The 19,146-nt window shown below is 49.5% G+C and overlaps 1 protein-coding gene across 1 annotated transcript in view; it reads left to right on the top strand.

Annotated features, from left to right (window-relative positions):
* DAGLB (diacylglycerol lipase beta) overlaps positions 1-18,310 on the top strand; it is a 28,535-nt gene extending 10,225 nt beyond the window's left edge. The window contains exons 5-15 of the mRNA XM_025863665.2: positions 568-690; positions 1,617-1,744; positions 2,616-2,742; positions 3,097-3,180; positions 5,538-5,615; positions 8,585-8,665; positions 8,761-8,888; positions 16,000-16,068; positions 16,155-16,227; positions 17,143-17,393; positions 17,508-18,310. Coding sequence (XP_025719450.1) covers positions 568-690; positions 1,617-1,744; positions 2,616-2,742; positions 3,097-3,180; positions 5,538-5,615; positions 8,585-8,665; positions 8,761-8,888; positions 16,000-16,068; positions 16,155-16,227; positions 17,143-17,393; positions 17,508-17,703 — 1,338 coding nt within the window. The 3' untranslated portion in view covers positions 17,704-18,310. The remainder of the gene's footprint in view (positions 1-567; positions 691-1,616; positions 1,745-2,615; positions 2,743-3,096; positions 3,181-5,537; positions 5,616-8,584; positions 8,666-8,760; positions 8,889-15,999; positions 16,069-16,154; positions 16,228-17,142; positions 17,394-17,507) is intronic.
* Positions 18,311-19,146: the final 836 nt, after the last annotated feature.

Genomic DNA, 19,146 nt, shown 5'->3' with positions numbered 1-19,146 from the left:
GCCAGTGCCTGGTCCGTGCCTGTGGACCAGAAGTGCCTGGAGGCAGCCGAGGAGTCCTGCCTGAAAGAGAAGGAGGAAGGCAGGCACAGGAGACGCCCTCTGTTGCTGTCCTAGTTTGAGGTTCTTCTGGAGGCTTGCTGTAGCCAGTGATTCTAAGTTCAGTCTCTTAAATCTCTACTAGGGACTCTTTGAACAAAACCAGGGTATCTTGAGCAAGAGGCTAACCTTGGGCTAAAATTGGCCATTACTGCAAAGATGGTGAACTTACTTAGCCATCTGCTCCCAACTATACAAAACCTGTGAAGTCAGTTAAGTTACTTGAAATGAAATTTGAAAATAAAAGCTCAGCAACATTTCTGTGTTCTCTAGTGGATTTGTCTGAGGGCAGGATAGTAAAAATCATCCAGCTCACATATAGAAGGACTCTTGAAAGGAAAATACTCTTAAGGAATCTCTTTACACATATCTGTGTGTGAGTGCGTATGAACTGTAAAAAAACTGGATTTTTAAAAAGGAACTCATGGGCCATCCCTGCTGAGTTTATGACAAGCCACTGTTCACATCCAGGACACAGACCTGGTGCCCAGCGACATAGCAGCGGGCCTCACCCTTCTCCATCAGCAACAGGACAGTATCAGGAATGGCCAGGAGCTGGACGGGGTGATCGGCCATTCCCCGGGGCGCCCCCAGGTAAGTGTCTTTCTGGTGGCTTGTACAATTTTGACATTTACTCCTATTAATACATCTTCAAAAAACAAAATAGACTGGCCAGCAACAATTTCAGGACAGTTGGCTTGGAATCTGATGTGTGGCTTTTGCTAGTTGTGGTCCCTCAGGTAGAGGGAGCCCATTCCTGGCCGCTTCACCCTCCATTGTGGGGGTTGTTTTTTTTTTAAGATTTTATTTATTTATTTGACAGAGACATAGAGAGCACAGATAGGCAGAGCGGGAGGGAGAGGGAGAAGCAGGCTCTCCACGGACCATGGAGCCTGATGCAGGGCTCGATCCCATGACCCTGGGATCATGACCTGAGCCGAAGGCAGACGCTTAACCGACTGAGCCACCCAGGCGCCCCTCCTCCATTGTATTTTTAAAGCATTCTCTTTTAGGAAATTGGCTGAAGGATGGGCCTGATTCCCTGTGGGCATGTTTGCTCTCTTCTCTGGAACGAGGGAGCAGAACAGTTGGGTTTTGCTGGAGGAGTTTTCCTGCCACAGCTGTTCAGGCTTCTGAAGGAGAAGGTTGCACGCGGGTGGATGGATTTCTCTGCCCCTCACGCAGGTGCCCGGGCCTTCCGGCTCTGCTGCTGCAGGGACCTGGCGCTCCGCTTGTCCTCATGCGCTTCCGACTCAGTCCCTGGCTCGTTCCAGCAGGGGCCCCAAAAGTCAGCAGGGATTCCTGCTGTTCATTTCCACCGTACTTGCGGCATTCCTGTAAAGTGAGGGGTTTGTTTTAGTCCATGTTTAAAGACGAGTTTCCCCTGTGGAAGTCTGCTGAGGTCTGTTCCGTGAGGAAAGAAAGGCATCAGGAGTTCGAGTTCAGGTTTATGATCTTCGTGAGTTGGTCTCGTCCGCAATGCGTTCCCTGAAACAAAAAGCTGTTTTTCTTCTCTTCAGGAAGCTGATCTGGACGCCGAGTTAGCCAACTGTCACCATTACATGCAGTTTGCAGCAGCGGCCTATGGGTGGCCTCTCTACATCTATCAGAACCCCTTCACCGGGCTCTGCAAGATTGGCGGGGACTGGTAGGTAGGCGCGCCTGGGCCCCCACCCGCCTTTCACCCGTCACTCCGACGGTGCCCCACTGTAGTTTCTAAAAATAATCCCGTTTCCCCTTTCCCAAAAACGTTCTGTTTTGAAATATATCAAAACTGTGAGTGCGGTACCGAGAAGGCCCATGGATCGCTTATCCGGAGCTGTTCTGCTTCATCATGGCTTCCTGCCTGGCTTCCCGCGTAGAGGGCACGCCCCCGCCCGCGTTTCCTGAGATCGAGGGCCTCCTTTTACATACTCCGCACGCCCTGCGCCAGCACATCTCACGTTACGCAGTAGCTCCCTTAGGTTTTGGTCACAGTTTCCCATTTGTCCCAGTAGGAGCCTTCAGAGCAAGGTTTCCTCCACGTGAGGCTCACGCATAGCGCTTGGCTGTCTGTCTGGAACAGTTCATGGTATTTTCTGTCTTGTGTGCTAGTGACATTGCCTTGCACGGTAGTCTACGTATTTTGTGAATGGCCCTCAGTTTGTATTTGTCTGATGGTTTCTTCTGGGTTGGAGTCAAGTACACATTTTTGGCAGGAATTCCTCGGGAGGTATGTCCTGCCCTTCTTGGTCCATCATAGGAGGAAACAAGATGCCAGTTTGTCCCATTCCTGGAGATTTTAGAGTCTTTCCCGTTCTTAATATGATTTATTTTTTGAATATGTAAAACATTAATACGACCTCAGAAGTCAGAACTCTAGTGAGAGGTGTGCCCGGAAATAGTAAAGGCCGTTATACGGGAGCCAGAGGAAGGGCTGAATGTTGTGAGCTCGGTGCTCATGGTTGTTGGGGAAGCGGGGGGTGAGCTTGATGTTCCCCGGTCAGTACCATAACTGACACGTTTGCCTGTGTGTTTAGTTGTCGAAGCAGGACGACAGAATATGACTTGGTCGGAGGAGACCAGCTCCACTGTCACTTCGGCTCCATCCTGCACACGACGGGCCTGCAGTACAGGGACTTCATTCACATAAGCTTTCATGACAAGGTCGGTACAGCGGTGCCTCGTCACTGCTCTGGGGTCGCAGGGTCCTTTGAGAGTGTGATGGAAGTTATAAATTATCTCCCCAAGGACAATGAGCATAGACGCACGCACGTGCACACACACACACACACACACACGGTTTGCATGCTGTTTCAGGGGGCTCCCAGGCCCCCTGAAGCCCACATGGGCTTAACACAAGATGGAGTCGGAAATCTTTGTAGAGATACATCCTGGATTCTTACGCAGCCCACCTTCTGTGGTAGAGCAGCCCAGCCCCACTGCCGCCGGGCCGGCCGAACTCGGCCCCGTAGCTGCATGCTCTCACTGTTGAGAACTCATGCTTTCCCTCGCCCTCAGGTCTACGAGCTTCCGTTTTTAGTGGCTCTGGACCACAGGAAAGAATCTGTCGTGGTAGCCGTGAGAGGAACCATGTCTCTGCAGGTAAGGGGCCTGATGCTCGAGGTCCGGGGACGAGGGGTGGGGCGAACAGCAAGCCACAGGTGCCAGGAGACCCGCCTTTGCTGGAACGGAGGGTAGAGCGCTCATTGGTTAGAGCAGCAGGTGTAGCCAGAAACACCGGGATAGAAAGTGCAGAAGCAGACCCAGGGCTGTGAAATGCTGCCTTTGGAGAAATGGAGGGAGTCGTTTCCTTTTCACCGAGAAGTGTCAAAAACAGACCAGCAGGGCGCCTGGGTGGCTCGGATGGTTAGGCGTCTGCCTTCGGCTCAGGTCGTGGTCCCGGGGTCCTGGGATCGGGTCCCACATCGGGCTCCCTGCTCCTTGGGAGCCTGCTTCTCCCTCTGCTTCTCTCCCTCCCCCCCCCGTCCCTCCCCCATCAATAAATAAAAAAAAAATTAAAAAAAAAAAAAAAAACAAGAAACCAACCACCCAACCTTTAAAAAAAAAAAAAAAAAAGACCAGCAGGCTCGGGTTCCCCGCTGGAGGACTTCCTCCAGAGGCGCCCGCCTGACTCTCAGGGGCGCGGGGCCTGCCGTGTCTGTCTGTACGCCCTTCTCGGCCCCGTGCAGAGGAGTGGGCAGCCGCTGCCCTCCTTCCGTGTCGTGCTCTCTGGTCTGTTCTTGGCCCTTGCTGCATCTCATTTCCTGGTCCTCACTTCCCCGCTGACCCAGAAAGTGTAGCGAGACACCACAGTGTGGGCCCTCGGCGCCCTGCAGGGCAGGGCCTGCCGCTCGGGGTGTTGGCGGGGACTTTGCACCTGCCCAGGGCTCTGCCCGGGGCACCGAGGAAAGCACACACCTCACCTTCTCTGGCCCCCGTTTCTAGTAATTCTGCAGCATCCCTCAGCTAGCCCCTGAAGGCACCGTGGAGTTATCCTCGCTTTCTCTCCTGGCTTCCGGCCCGGTCCCTCCGGCTGTCTGTCCATTTATGGCCCCCGCGGCCCCCATTGTGGCCCCATCCCCCATCCCGGGCCTGGGAAGCAGTTTTCTACCTTGGTCCCTGTCTCTGGTCTCTTTTCTTTCCAGTCAGTCCTCACACCGTCCACAGAGAACTCTTTCTAGAACATGGATCAGATGTTATCAGTGCTTCTTAGAAACCTCCCTCGGCCCCCCCCATTACTTTTTTTTTTTAAGATTTTATTTATTTTTGAGAGAGAGAACGTGTGAGCGGGGGGAGGGGCAGAGGGCAAAGAGAGGGAATTTTAAGCAGCCTTCTCACCCACTCCGAAGCCCGCCACGGGGCTCAGTCTCACAACCCTGAGATTCTGACCTGAGCCGAAATCAAGAGTCAGATGCTTAACCGACTGAGCCACCCAGGCACCTCACCCCATTAGTTTTTGGGGTTTTTTTTAAAGATTTTATTTTTATTTGACAGAGACACAGCGAGAGAGGGAACACAAGCAGGGGGAGCGGGAGAGGGAGAAGCAGGCTTCCCGCCGAGCAGGGAGCCCGATGCGGGGCTCGATCCCAGGACCCTGGGATCATGACCCGAGCTGAAGGCAGACGCTTAACCAACTGAGCCACCCAAGTGCCCCCCTCCATTACTTTTTAACAGAAAATTTACGTGTCTTATCACAGCTCCGTTGATGCTTTGTGACCTGACCCCAGCCTGCCTTTCTGGTTCCCGCCCCGAGCTCAGCCTGCTGGTGGTTCTCCAATGGGCCGCAGTCCCCTTGAGCTTTGCAGGGTATTACTATGGAGTCCCATCCACAGCGGGTTAACTGTACTGGGTCCTGGGGACGCACCTGCCTCTCGGGCTCTGCCCGCGGCCCCTCTGAGCACCCATGTGCCTGGCCCTGTGTCTCCTTCCTGTGCTCAGACGCTCTGCCTCGGGTCCTGCTGGCCCCTTAGGTGGGGTTGCCCACCTCTCTCTGTTCCCTGAAAGCAAGTTTTCCCTTTAGTCTTTGGCTCAGGTGCCACCTCCTCCAGGAAGCCCACCCCCATCTCCGCCCTGCAGTACACACCCCTCTCCCCTCTGATGCATCTCTTACCCTCCCTTAGCTTTCAGTGAGCTGTTGATAGCCCCCTGAGGACAGGAAGCATGCTTTGTTCAGAACCCAGCTACAGGGCTCTGTGCTTCATGGGTACTTAGAAGAGGTGTGCAGTGAGGGAAGGCAGCAGGTGTGTCTTAGCCACGTCCCACACCCCCTCCCTGCCGACCGTGGGTCCCTCAGGAGCTTCCTAGCCGCCTGGGTTTCCCCCCCAAGGTCAGGTGTCAGGTTCAGTCCTCAGCAGTCTGACCCAGGAGACCGGAGCGCTCCGCGGTCCTTCAGAGGGACCTGCCCCCTGGCCGCTGTGCGCAGCTCGTCCCGACGGTCTCTTCCAATGCGCTCTTTGTAGGACATCCTCACGGACCTGTCAGCGGAGAATGAGACCCTCAACTTAGAGTGTGGGGTGCAAGACTGTTCGGCACACAAGGTACAAGCCCTGGGGTGTGTGTTCAGGAATGTTCCATTAAGGTGAAGCTTAAAGGGGTCAGGATTTTTCCAACTCTGACTCTCTCCCGGGAATGCTAAAACCACACAGCAGATAGCCACCAGGTGCCAAGTGCTGTGCAAAGTAAGTGCTTTCCATTCTTCTCGTAGAAATTCTCATGACAACCTCATGAGGTTGCTTTGGTTTTTTAAGAGAAAGGAGCAGGTTCAGAACCATCGAGGGACTTGCCAGAGGCCACACAGTTATTCAATAGTGTCAGTTGGCATTTGAACCCCAGTCGAACGCTCTTCCCTTGACCGAAGTCCTATATTGTGGAGAAGAGCAGCTTCAGCTGAGTACAGGCCCCCCCACCCGGGAGCCCCTCCCACATCCCCACCCCACCCCCACCCCCCAGCAGCAGGCGCCCCCAGCACTTCCCTGTGGCCCGGCCGGCTCCCTCCGCTGGTGTCAACAACACAAGGTTCTCCTTTCAGTCTTACTGTGCGGGACAGAAACGGCCTGCCTCGGGTGGACTTGTTTTTTAAAAGGGTTTTAATTATGTGACGTGATGTTTATCACTGCAACCCTTTCCCTTTGTAAGTATCTGATTCGGTGGCGGCGGAGACACGCAGGAGGCTCTGTACCTTCTCATCACCCCAAACATAAACTCCGTATCCGTGAGTGATGGCCCCGCCCCCACCCCACCCCCAGCCCCTGGTAACCCAGTGCCCCCCAGGGCGCTCGTTCTTGGGACCCCCCAGAGGTGGAGTCATGCAGCTATTTGTCCTTTCACCGAGCACAGTGTCCTCGAGGTGCATGCAGGTGGTAGCATGTGTCAGAGGCCCCCTTCCCGTTCTGGCTGAGCGACACCCCGCTGTGTGCAGGGACCACCTCTGCTTGATCCGTTCGTCTGCGGATGGACGTGGGGGTCACGCCCAGGCGTTGGCTGCTGTCAGCGCTGTTGCTGAGAACAGGGATGGACAGACAGCTGTTCGAGTCCCTCCTTCCCATGCTTTAGGGAACCTGCCCAGAAGTGGGGTTGCGTGTCTGGTGGTGTTTGCCGCGTTTAGCGTTTTGAGGGACCACCGGGCTGTGTTCCAGTGCAGCTACACCATCTCACATCCCACCAGCGAGTGGCCAGGCCCTTGTTCTGCATGTGCTCGTCGCCGCTTACGTTCTGGGTTTTGGTGCTTCCAGCCGGACGTGCCAGTGGGCGCGCGGCAGTATCTCACTGTGGTTTGGGCTCACGTCTCCCGGATGATGAATCAGGCTGCAGAGCAGAGCGTTTGCACATTTGAAGGAATGATTCGATCCCAGAGGTTCCAGCAGCTCCTTCCGGGGAGAGGGATGTTGGGGTGGAGGGCAGTGGGCCTGTGCTGTTTTTATATACTTTGTTTTTTAACCAAAACCCGTATTACTTCTGTGGTGATCGTTTTTTAAGTAAAATATGTAATCTTTATAAAAACGTGTGTCAGAGCCAGAGTGTAGCTGATGGAGCCCCGGGGTCCCACCTGGACGGTTTTCAGGACGGGGCCGGACTGGAGCCAGACTGGAGGCTTTCGTTCTGCCACCAGTTAGAAGTGGGACAGTCCTGGGAATCTGAATTTTCCCCTTTAACCCTTAACTGTCTTTTTGGGCCTCAAGTCACCGAAGACTCCAGTGTCACTACTGGGCACGTGTGAAGAAAAACAAAGAGAAATGTTCTACTTTCTTACAGCGACACGTCAACTCGCCAACCACACAATACCCGGCAGGATCCTGTGGCCTGGGCTGCGGCTGTGTTCCTAGAATCAGCCCGCAGGTCGAGGCTTTGTGCGTGCACCAGGTGCGCGCTGGGCCTGGCCTCCTCCAGCCGGGTTCCCACGGGGGCCAGCTCCCTCGGGCCGGGAAGGCGGTGGTAGTGGTGGCGGCGGACCTGAGGGCAGAGCTGTTCTCCGCCTCTGACCCCGGCCAGAGCAGTCCGGAGTTCGAAGCTGTGCCGCTGAACGCAGTCTTGGCCTTTCCGGGTGGCGGGGGGGGCTGTCTGTGTGTGGGATGCAGGCCAGGGCCTCCGCCACGGCTGCTGTGTCCAGGTCCCTTTTGGCTTCAGCTGTCCCGAGGCGGACATGTGGTCGGTCCCCGCGGCGGGTGGGAGGTGGCTGCACAGCCGGCCGCAGGGGAGGCCGGGAAGCGCGGTGGTCCGGCAAGAGGTGCTCTTCCCAGACGGTAAACACGTCAGACCTCCTCTTAGCTTCTTCTGGATGTGGCCAGGATCAGCCTTCTCCCATGGACCGCGGTAGTGACTGACTCGGGAATTGGCAGGAGTTTTTGAGGCAGCCATGAGTCTCCCATCTCGGCCCAGGATCGCTCCCGCTCGGTGCTGGGAGAGAAGACAGGCCCATCTCGTCCACAGGGTGCTCTGTCCTCCGTGCAGATGGCTTCACTTTCAGGAAGCCTGGTTCTCAGGGCAGCTGTATTTGTTAGGTTTTATGTTTTATTTATTCTCTGAAATTAAAACCTAACCTCCCTAGAACTCAGCTTCCAGTGGTCCTCGTTTTGCCGCTGCAGAAACCGGATGCTTAATCAGTTACCACCAATTCAGAACCTTACGTTTTAACGTCTTGTTAAAAGATCAGTCATTTATCATCTAAATGGGACCGGCCATCGGGACTTGGCTGAAGTAAACTGTGGTCTGTGCATACAGCAAAATACCGTGTGGCTACAGAAAAGCCACAGAAAGATCTGCTGGCTGGAAAGGTGTGGATGTCACCCATTCCTTCATCCCCGGCACTAGTCCCGGAGCACCCGCTCCACGCCCAACCCTGTGCCGGGGACCAGGAGCATGGCGGGGCGCAGTAGCTGCGGCCGCCGATCCCCTGATGCTCACCTCGGCTTTGGGGAGACGCAGAAGCATGCACGGCGTACCCCTGTCATGGGACAGAACCTCCCTCGTCCTATGACCAACAGCCGCCTTCTCTTGTCTGCATTTTTAGGGGATTTCTCAAGCCGCCAGATACGTTTACCAGCGCCTCGTCAACGATGGGATTTTGAGCCAAGCATTCAGCATTGCTCCCGTGAGATTCTAATTTGTCTTTTCTCTCATTGTCTGTCACGTGTCCACAGTTTGCTCCTTTGCCCTCACGGTGCCGCATTCTCTGTTGGCCTGCAGGAGTACCGGCTGGTGGTGGTGGGGCACAGCCTGGGGGCGGGCGCCGCGGCCCTGCTGGCCATCATGCTCCGGAGCTCGTACCCGCAGATCCGCTGCTACGCCTTCTCCCCGCCCAGGGGGCTGCTGAGGTACGTGCGTGTGGGCCGGGGGCACGCGCGCCGCGCTGCTCTCGCCTCTGTGATGTCATTCTGCTCGCGCGTCCGCGGCACCGGTTTGTTTCAGGCCCTGTTCGGTTGGAGACACGCTGGAGAGCCTTTCATAGGTCTGTGTCAGCGGAACTCTGCTCTCCTACACGGTGCGGAGGGTGCCAAGCTTCTAATGTAAACGGAGGTGTGGTGGGCATACGGCCTGGCAGCAGCGCCAGGTACACGAGGCAGCGATTTGGAATTTGCATATGGCGCCGTGATTGCAAGTGATGCAGAAGAGCGTATCTATCACTTTTCGTGGTGACGGGGTTCACTTTTTTTTTTCTTGTGGTAAGAGCCTTGAAGATTTTTTCTCTTAGCAACTTTCAGATGCACAGCAGGTGAACTGGCGTTGCCAAGCTGTGTATTCTGTCCCCATCAGTGACTGTGACTTTTATATTTATAACCGGGAGTTTGTGCCCTTTGACTCCCTTCTGTCCCACAAGCCGCACCTCTGCAGCCGCCAACACCAACCCTCATTCTCTAGATTGGTGAGCTGGGTTTTGGGTTTTTTTTTTTAGATTTCACATGTAAGTGAGATCCTACAGTATTCGTAAGGATAAAGAAGTCTGTGTGACTTATTTCGTGGAGCATAATGCCCTCAAGGTCCATCCACGTTGTTACAAATGGCAAGATTTCCTTCTGCTTTATTCCGTTTTCATTGCTTCATGGCCATCGTGTACGTATGTGCACACACCCCTGTCTGATCCGTTCACGTGCCAACGGACGCTTACGTTGTGCTTTGCATGCGTCGGCTAGTGCAGATAATGGTGCAGTGAACATGGGCGTGCAGACAGCTCTTCAAGTCGGTATTTTCATTTCCTTCGGGTGCAGACCCGGAAGTGGCATTGCCAGTTGCTACAGTACTTCTACTTTTCCCTTTTTGAGGAACCTGCGTACTCTTCTCCCCAGCAGCACATGAGTGTTCCCTGTTCCCCACATCCTCACGCACACTTGACATTTCTGGGCTTGGGGGGCTTTTTGTTTTTGATCCTGGCCATTCTAACAGGTGTGACAGTGAGATCTCCCCGCGGTTTTGATTTGCATTTCCTGCTAAGTAGTGATGTTGCGCACCTTCTCACGTCCCTGTGGGTTGTGTGCGGGTCTTTCTGGGGAAAATGTTCAGATCCTCCGCCCATTTTTTTCATCTTACTGGTTTTTTGCTGTTGGGTTGTGTGAATTCCTTATATATTCTGGGTATCAACCCCTTGTCAGAGGATTTGCACACTTCTTCCCATTCCTATTGTTGGGGGTGCCCTTTGCCGTGCAGAAAACTTTCAGTTGCATGCAGTCCCTCTTGTTTATTTTTGCTTTTGTAGCCTTTGCTTTTGGTGTCAAATCTAAAAAATCATCATCAGGACCAATGTCAAGGAGCTTACTGCCTGTTTTCTTCTAGGAGTTTTCTGGTTTCAGGTCTCATATTCAGGTCTTTAATCTGTCATGAGTTAATTTTTGTGTGTGTGACGTGAGCTGGGGGTATGGCTTCATTCTTTTGCACGTGGCTTCAGTTTTCTCACCACCATCAATTGAAGAGACTGTCCTTTCCCCATCGTATATTCTTGGCTCCTTTGTTGTCAGTTACATGGGTCTATTTCTGGGCTCTGCGTCTGTTTTTCTGCTAGTACCATACAGTTGTGGTTACTGTGGCTTTATAACCTAGTTCGAAGTCAGGGAGCATGAGGCTTCTAGCTTTGTTCTTCCCTCTAAAGATGGCTTTGACTATTTAGGGCCTTTTGTGGTTCCACATAAACTTTAGGATTATTTCGACTATTTCTTGAAAAATGCCATTGGAATTTTGATAGGGATTGCACTGACTCCGGGTTGCTTTGGGTGGTTTGGACATTTTAACGGTATCGTTATTCCAGTCCGTGAGCACGGAACATCTTTCCATTCATTTGTGTCTTAAGTTTGTCTCATCAGCGTCTTACTGTGGGCAGGTCTCCACCTCCTTGGCTAAATTTATTCCTTCATATTTTTTTGGTGCAACTGTTAAGTGGGATTGATGTCTTATTTTTCTGATAGTTCATTATGCAGATTTCTGCAGACAGGCATACCTTGTTTCATTGTGCTTTGCAAGTACTGCTTTTTCTTTTCTTTTTTTCTTTAAATAAATTGAAGATTCATGGCAACTCTGCCTTAAAAGCAAGTCTGTCGGGGCCATTTTTCCAACAGCATTTGCTCACTTTGTGTCTCTGTTTCATTTAATAGTTCTTGGCAATATTTCAAATTTTTTCATTATTTCGTATTTTGTTATGTTGATCTGGGGGGGCCCGTGATTATGACTGACTCGCTGAAAGCTCTGATGGTGGTTGGCATTTTCTAGCAATAAAATATTTGTTAATGTAAGTATGTACATTGGCTTTTTAGACACGTTATTGCACACTTAACGGACCTCAGTGTGGTATAAACGTACCTTACGCGCACCTGGGAAAGCAAACAATTCATTTGCCTCGCTGTGCTGCAGTATTTGCTTTACCGCAGCAGTCTGGAACTGACCCTGCAAGACTCCCCAAGTTGTCTCTCTTGATTTGTGTCCTACAACTTTATTGAATTTGTTTACTGATTATTTTAAGTTTGAAAAGTACATTTTTCCTTTCTTACTCAACATACTTAATCTTGTATAATCTTTGCCCTGATTATAAACGAAATTTGTGCTACAACTGAAAAGAAGGGAAAAGGGGAGGAAAAAATAAATTTGTATCCAACATAGAAATTTTGGAAAATATGAAAAGGTTGAAAGATCAAAGATCTTCTACCCAGAATTCACCATTGTAACTATTTGTTTACTTTCAGCTGTGTGTGTGTGTGTGTGTGTTACAAATTAACATAATCTGTATGCATTATATCCTTAAATATTGTTTGAGAACATGTTTTTTATAGAGCTGCTTAGTATTCTATCATCTGGTTATGGCATTTTTATTTAGTGTACTGATGCATATTTACATTCATTTTTCTCATTGTAAATCTGTTATATATTAATATTGGTGTACTTTTTAAATTTTTAGAAGTTCTTTTTAAGTTTTTTTTAAAGATCTTATTTATTCGAGAGACAACATGTGCAAGAGTGCAAGAGTCGGAGGGAGGCGCAGAGAGAGGGAGAAGCAGGCTCCTGGCTAAGCTGGGAGCCTGATGTGGGGCTCTATCCTAGAACCCCAGGATCATGACCTGAGCCAGAGGCAGACACTTCACTGAGCCACCCAGGTGCCCCTAAGTTCTATTTTAAAATATATACTTGGGCGCCTGGGTGGCTCAGTTGGTTAAGCGACTGCCTTCGGCTCAGGTCATGATCCTGGAGTCCCGGGATCGAGTCCCGCATCAGGCTCCCTGCTCAGCAGGGAGTCTGTTTCTCCCTCTGACCCTCCCCCCTCTCATGTGCTCTCTCTAAAAAAAAAGCATTAAAAAATTAAAAAAAAAATAAAAAAAAATAAATAAAATAAAATATATACTTGTACATATGAAAAGACATGAGTGACTTTAAAAATACCTGAATTTATAAATTGTGAAACAACATAAAACATACTTTTGAAACTAAGCAACAAACATCCATACAGCTTGGATGCATTTTGCTGTCTGAAAAAAGCCCTACACAAAAGACCTATTGTAAGAATCCATTTATGTGACCTTCTAGAAAAGACAGAAGTACATGATGACAGAAAGCATACCAGTGGTTGTCTGGGGTTGGGGGTGGGATTGATTGCCAAGGGACACAGGGAGCTTTTTGGGGGCGATGGAAACGCTCTTTATCTTGATGGTGCTGGTAGTTAAAACAGTTATATGCATTTGTCAGAACTCATTGTACGCGTAAGAGTGGGTGGTTCTGCGGTGTATACCTCAGTAAGGCCGATTTAAAAATATACACACTCAGGGCACCTGCGTGGCTCGGTCGGTGAAACATGTGCCTTCAGCTCAGGTCAAGCCCCACATGGGGCTCCCTGCTCAGTGGGGAGTCTGCTTCTCCCTCTGCTCGTGCTCTCTCTCTCAAAAACGAAACAAAACAAAACAACTCTGTACCCAGGTTGAGAAACAAGAGCAGTCAGTGCCTTCGAAATTCCCCAAGCATCCTCTCCTCTCCCGTCCACAGAGCGTTACCGTCCTGATCTTTGTGAAAATTTTTCCTTTGCTTTAAGGTAGTTTTACCACGTATATGCAGGTCTCCACATAATAATTTGGCTTTGAAAAAAAAAATTTTTTTTTTTTTTTGAAATTTACAGAACTAGAATCGTACTTAATTTTATTCTGTGACTTCCCTTTTTTGTTCCCCATTGTTTGATACCTGTAAGACGTGATTCTGTCCGTTCTGGTTCTGTCTCATCGTACATGGATCACAAATGGTCTGTGACGCTGCTAAGGCACGTCGGTTGTTTGACCCCCTCTGGGTGTAGATCGAGGTGGGAATTACTAGCACGCGTGTGCACATGCCCCCCCTTCGCGTGTGACACACCCGTGCTCCTGCGCCAGCGTACGTGTGCCCGCAGTGTATTTGAGTTCGCCACACCCCACATTCCCACCAACAGTTAATCTCAGATTTAAAACTTTTTTGCCAGTGCAATGGGTGTGCAGTGATGTTTCATTGTGGTTTGATTTGCGTGTCCATGATGGCTAATGAAATTGGGGCTTTTTTCATGTATTTATTGGCTGTGGAGTTTCCACTTTTGTGATGTTCTTTTTGGCTAAAAAGCCTTGTTGGCTATTCTTAGCCCAAGAATCATTTTGCAAGTTCCATAAACAAAAAGCTTAGACTTTTTATTTCAACTGCCTTTATTTTCTAGTTGAGAGGTAAGTGATGTATTATTGAGTTTTCCCACCTTTGAACATGAAGTCAGTTTTCAGATATTTAGGGACTCTTGAATATCTTTCAATTTTTAATGATTTTCTCCATAGTCTTACACATCTTTTGCTGACATGTATTAATCTCATAGAAATTTGTCTTTTGATCTTGTATCCAACAGCCTTGTTAAATTTGCTTATTAATTATAATTCATCTGCAGATTTTTTTTTAAACTGTATAATTTCATGAATGACAGTTTTGTCTTTTTGCCTTTCGGGGCTGACAGGATCACCATTAAAATGTCCTGTGTCCCTTTGCCATCCGGCCCTTCCACACACACACACACACCCCCAGGTGCACAAGGATTTTTTTGTCACTGTAGTTTTGCCTTTTTCAGAAGGTCATAAAAATGGAATCCTACAGTATGCAGGATTGTGTTGCATTTTGTTTTACTCAGTAAGATGCATCCAGGTTATGTGGGTGCTTGCTTTAATCTGAAGTGTATGGTCTTCAATGTTCTCGATTGAAAGTTTTAGATTCTCAAATCTGTGAAGGCCTAGTCACACGTGACTGCCTCTTCTCCGTTCTCCCACTTTGAGAGCCTCCCATCAGGCATCACGCCCCTTGCTCTTGTTTCGCATCTCTAACTCTCGTTCATACCTCTGTCTCTTTGCTTTTAGTGCTACGATCTGGATAGTTCTTCAGATCTGTTTACTAGTTCACTGATTCTCTCTTCAGTGCTTATGATCTGTTAAAACTATTGCCTTATAATGGAATTTTCATACAAAAATTAAAAATTCAAACCAAATAGTATAAAAAGCCACCATTTCATCAGCGTCAATAATTTGTTAACATGACCAATCTTAGTGTACCCCACCGTACTTCCCACAGATCCCCGTGGCTGGAGTACCTTGAAGCAAATCTGAGACCTATCATTCATCTGTAAATACCCTAATGTGTCTCTAAAGCATAGAGCACTTAAAATTTAATTCCAATAATTGATCATGTTCTCATTATCTCATAAATGTTTTACAGTTAATTTCTTTAAATTCCAAACAAGGTTGGATTGGATGTCCTGTGTCCCTTTGCCACTGGTTCCTTCCACCCCCCCGCCCCTTAGCGGTGGGTTTGTCTTGGAACTGTATTTTTGTTTTTAAATCAAATTTAAAAGCATGTGTACAAGGGATCCACACACACATGGAAATTATGTAACTCTCCTTTAATGTATAGATATTTCAGTTCCCTCTTTATTTCTGAAACCAGGTTAGTTCTGGAGAATCCACATTCTGGATTTCTCCTGCATATTCACCATGTCACTTTTAACACGTTCCTCTGCACTGTTGGCTGTATGTCCTAGAAAACAGACTGATGGATCAGTTTCAGAATGATTGCTGAAGGCAGTTTGAGATTTTTTTTTTGCAGTTTTGGTCTTACGTGATATTCCCACTAGGGATGTACAGTCGGATTTCTGTTGTTGTAGTCACTTGAAATAATTCTTATTTGGTTAATGGCACTGTTTAGGTTCATTTGTTTCATTTGGCTTTTGATTTTAGGAATTGCTTTTGTTGTTTTAATTTTTACAATTAAATACACCAATGACATGGTTCCACAGATAACTCTATAAACAAGTTACATTCAGAAATGTCCCTTTCTGTCCTTGTCCCTAAGGTAGCCATTAGTGTTTGACTTAGTTTTCCATTATTCTCATTTATATATGAAAGCAAGTATGTTTATCTTTGCATCCCTTCCCCTCTTAGATAAAAGGTAGCATACACTTCATGCCCTTGTGCATCTGCTTGTTTTGACTTGACCACACATCCTGGGATCACCCCCCAGAGCACACTGCAGCCGTGAAGGACTCGGTACTCTGCGGGCGGGCCGGGGTTTGTGAATTGAACTGTTCTCCACAGATGGACATTTGGGGTTGGAGCCTCTGCTAGGACAAGCAGTAAGAGCTGCAGTGAATAGCCTTTTGCGTCTCGAGCGTCTTTGTTAGATTCCTCCGAGCAGGGGTCGCTGGGTCAAAGGATGCAAGCATAGGCTCGCTCGGTCTGCCATCTTGATCTGGTTGGTGCATGTTGTGGCTTTACTAGAATCTGGCAAATGAGTTGCTGTGATCAGAGTGTATCCATTTTATTTCTCTTTTCCTTTAAAGGGTAGAGAACAGTTTTATACTCTGAAAACTTACCTCACTGACCTGGCAAAGTTACTTCATTTCCCTTTGGAGTTCTTTGTGGGCAATATAATCCTGAAACTTCACTAATTTTTTTTTTCCTGAAATTTCAGCAAATCCCTTTATGAATACTCTAAGAACTTCATCGTGTCACTTGTCCTAGGCAAGGATGTCATTCCCAGGTGAGTCAGCTGGATGCTTCATCTGGGCTTGCAGCAGCTGAAAGACCAAGTACTGAGGCTCAATCTGGTCTTTTGCTAACAAACAGGTTAAGTGTGACTAACCTGGAAGATTTGAAGAAGAGAATCTTGCGAGTGATTGCTCACTGTAACAAGCCCAAGGTAACTTGCGGGGCCCCGTAAGAGGGTCTAAGGAGTTTGAGGCTGTGCGCCAAGGAGAGTTTGTAAACTCACAGCCTCTTCGAGCGGGGCATTTGATGCCGTCGCCTGAACCTCTCTCTGACCCTCCACACAGACTCGTGTGCTTCTACAGATGACGCCGAAGAAAGCAAACGGCTGTCAGTCATGAAATGCCACAGTTAGAAAATACTACAGTAGAACCATCCCTGTTCTAGTTATGTGATTCGCTTTCTGTCATACTCTCTTAGCCCTGTCTTGTGACCAACAGTATTTTGATGCTTTTGGTCCCAAAGCTTAGAAAATAAGGCTGCTGAACAGAGTTGAAGAAGTACGAGTGTGTGTGTACTGTGGAATATTATAGTCGTTAAAAATGGTGACGTAAGTTTTCGTTGACCACTAGAGAAAGATAGCAGTGATGTACTGAAAAGTTTGTTTTTTTTTAAAGGACAGGTTTAAAAATGATTCTTCGGGGATGTATCCCCTAAGGCAGGGAGGGGATATAGAGTTTTTAGAAGTGACTTTAACCAGTTTTCTGACATTTTTTATGGTTGTTACTCAAATTCTTTTTATTTAAAATAAGCTGCTCCTTACCCCCAACTATCCCCCGCCACCGAGTTTTAAAAATTAATAAATGTCGTGAAGGGAAAGAGTAAAGCTCGTCGGCAGGATTTGGTTTTTACGTATTGCTTCATGTTTGATACGGCTTCATGGCCCAAGAGACGCAGGAGTTTAGGCCACTGACCTCCACGCCCCTGAGATCCAGGATTTAGAAAGACCGTTGGTCTGAGCTCTGAGGGTCACCGTCCTCCGGCACGAGCTTCTGGGGCAGAGGTCTGTGTTGACAGTGAAAGCGTCACAGAGTAACGAGCAGGCTGCCTTCTTGGGTCTCTTGGCCAGTACCAGATTTTGCTGTACGGGTGTTGGTATGAGCTGTTTGGAGGAAGCCCGGATAACTTTCCGACGGAGCTGGACGGGGGCGCCCAGGGAGACCTGACGCAGCCGCTTCTGGGGGAGCAGAGCCTGCTGACGCACGGGTCCCCGACCTACAGCTTCTCCAGCGACTCCCCCTTGGAGTCCCCCACCAAGTACCCCCCTCTCTACCCTCCCGGCAGGATCATCCACCTGGAGGAAGAAGGTGCTTCAGGGAGGTAAGTGCAGGCCTCATGGGCACGGAGCAGACGGGGCTCAGTCCACACAGATCGAAAATGCACAGGTTTCAGCCTAAAGGGCCGCTCTGCCAGTTCACCTTCTGTCTTTCCCAGGTTTTGGCGTTCTGCTGCCCAGTACAGTGCCAGGTGGTCACACGAATCACAATTCAGCAAAATACTCATCGGTCCCAAGATGTTGACAGACCACATGCCCCATGTCCTGATGAAAGCCTTGGACAGCGTGGTGTCGGACAGGGCCGGCTCCGTCTTCTGCCCGGCCCGAGGCAGCTCGAATGTGGACGTGGTGTAACTGGGGCTCATGCAAACTGCTCCAGGACGACAGACTGACACTTCTTAAAACTGACAGAATTAGTGATTCCCGTGATGCCAGTACCTTGGATGTCCATCGGCAGGAATGGGATGGTCTTCTAAAGTCACTGAATAATTTGGGAAGTCCTTTTGATCGCAGTATTAACACGATCAGTTATCAGGACAGAGCACGGAGGATGGGGCTCCCGCCGGAAGCTCCGGGAAGCTCCAGGAAGCTCCAGGGCCATTCCTTGGTGATCTGAGAACTGCCCCCAGGAAAGGGTGGGAAGCCAAGGCCAGGTTTAAGACCCTGATGGATCAGCTTCCCACCCCGACACCACGTTTTCACTGACTGACAGGGTCTTACCATTGTTGAGAGGAGTCTGACCTGCGCGTACAGCTGTGCAATTTATTTTGCAAACTGGATTTTCCTGGCTGCACAGATGGGCTTTCTCCTGGGTGGCCCTGAGGTCGGGCTGGGAACTGGGACCCCTGCCCCTGAACACTGTCTCCACATCAAGCTCACTGCTTCATTTGCACATAGTGTTCTGGCTCTTGGAGGCCAGCCAGTGGATTCAGAGGGAGTTAATAAAGCACTCACACGTGTCCTTCGTGTCTGGACAGTGATGTACTCGTCCACTGGACCTTTCCAGGAAGGTCTATTTTACTGGGTAGTTTGTATAGCAATCCTGTTTTAAAAGAAGTTTTTTATCTACTGTAAACAACAAAAATGCAGCCTTAAGCTTTCCTGGAGCTCTGGGCTCCAAGAGGTTGGAGATCTCCAAAGGTTGGAGATCACACGGGCATCTGATTTAACCCCACTGAAGTGCCAGAAAATGACAGTAAGTGGATCTCTTTAAAAGCATAAACCCACAAGGATGGGAAAAGAAGAAAAGCAACAGTTGGTTGACTAGAGGTAAACAGAAGCCTAAGTGGAGGAGGAAAGACCAGAACGACGCTGGTTTACAACTCCGCCCCCTCCCTGCAGCAGAGCAGGGGTGAGGGAAAGTGAGATGGCTTCCTTGAAAGCTGGAGGAAGTGTGGCCCTTGGTTTGCTCTGTGGGGAGGGGCCCTGCACAGCAGCGCGGCGGGAGGCAAGGGGCTGGTGCTCCTCAGCTTCTCACACTGAGGGAAGATGCCAGACATCTGAGACTCCAGGGCAACCTGACCTCCAGAGACCCCTCCCTCGGGGCCTCTCGGCCATCACACCAATACCACCTTAGCCTCTTGAGTACCTGCAAAAGCCCATTTAAAAAACTCTGAAATGTCATGGCGTCCAACTGCCACAAGTTTTGTTTCTAAACACAATTCCTGTACATTCCTAGTGGCAGAAAGCTAAGAGCTCTCGGACACCCCTTGACACCACCATGGTGCCCAGTTTCCATTCTCGCCCCCACCCAATTTTAAGACTAAGGTATTTTAGAGAGCAAGCATGAGGAGGAGG

Source organism: Callorhinus ursinus, unplaced genomic scaffold (assembly GCF_003265705.2).
Source record: "Callorhinus ursinus isolate GAN/ISIS: 27379988/994484 unplaced genomic scaffold, GSC_fseal_2.0 scaffold70, whole genome shotgun sequence".
NCBI classification, from domain to species: domain Eukaryota; kingdom Metazoa; phylum Chordata; class Mammalia; order Carnivora; family Otariidae; genus Callorhinus; species Callorhinus ursinus.
This window is presented reverse-complemented; position numbering and strand designations above follow the sequence as displayed.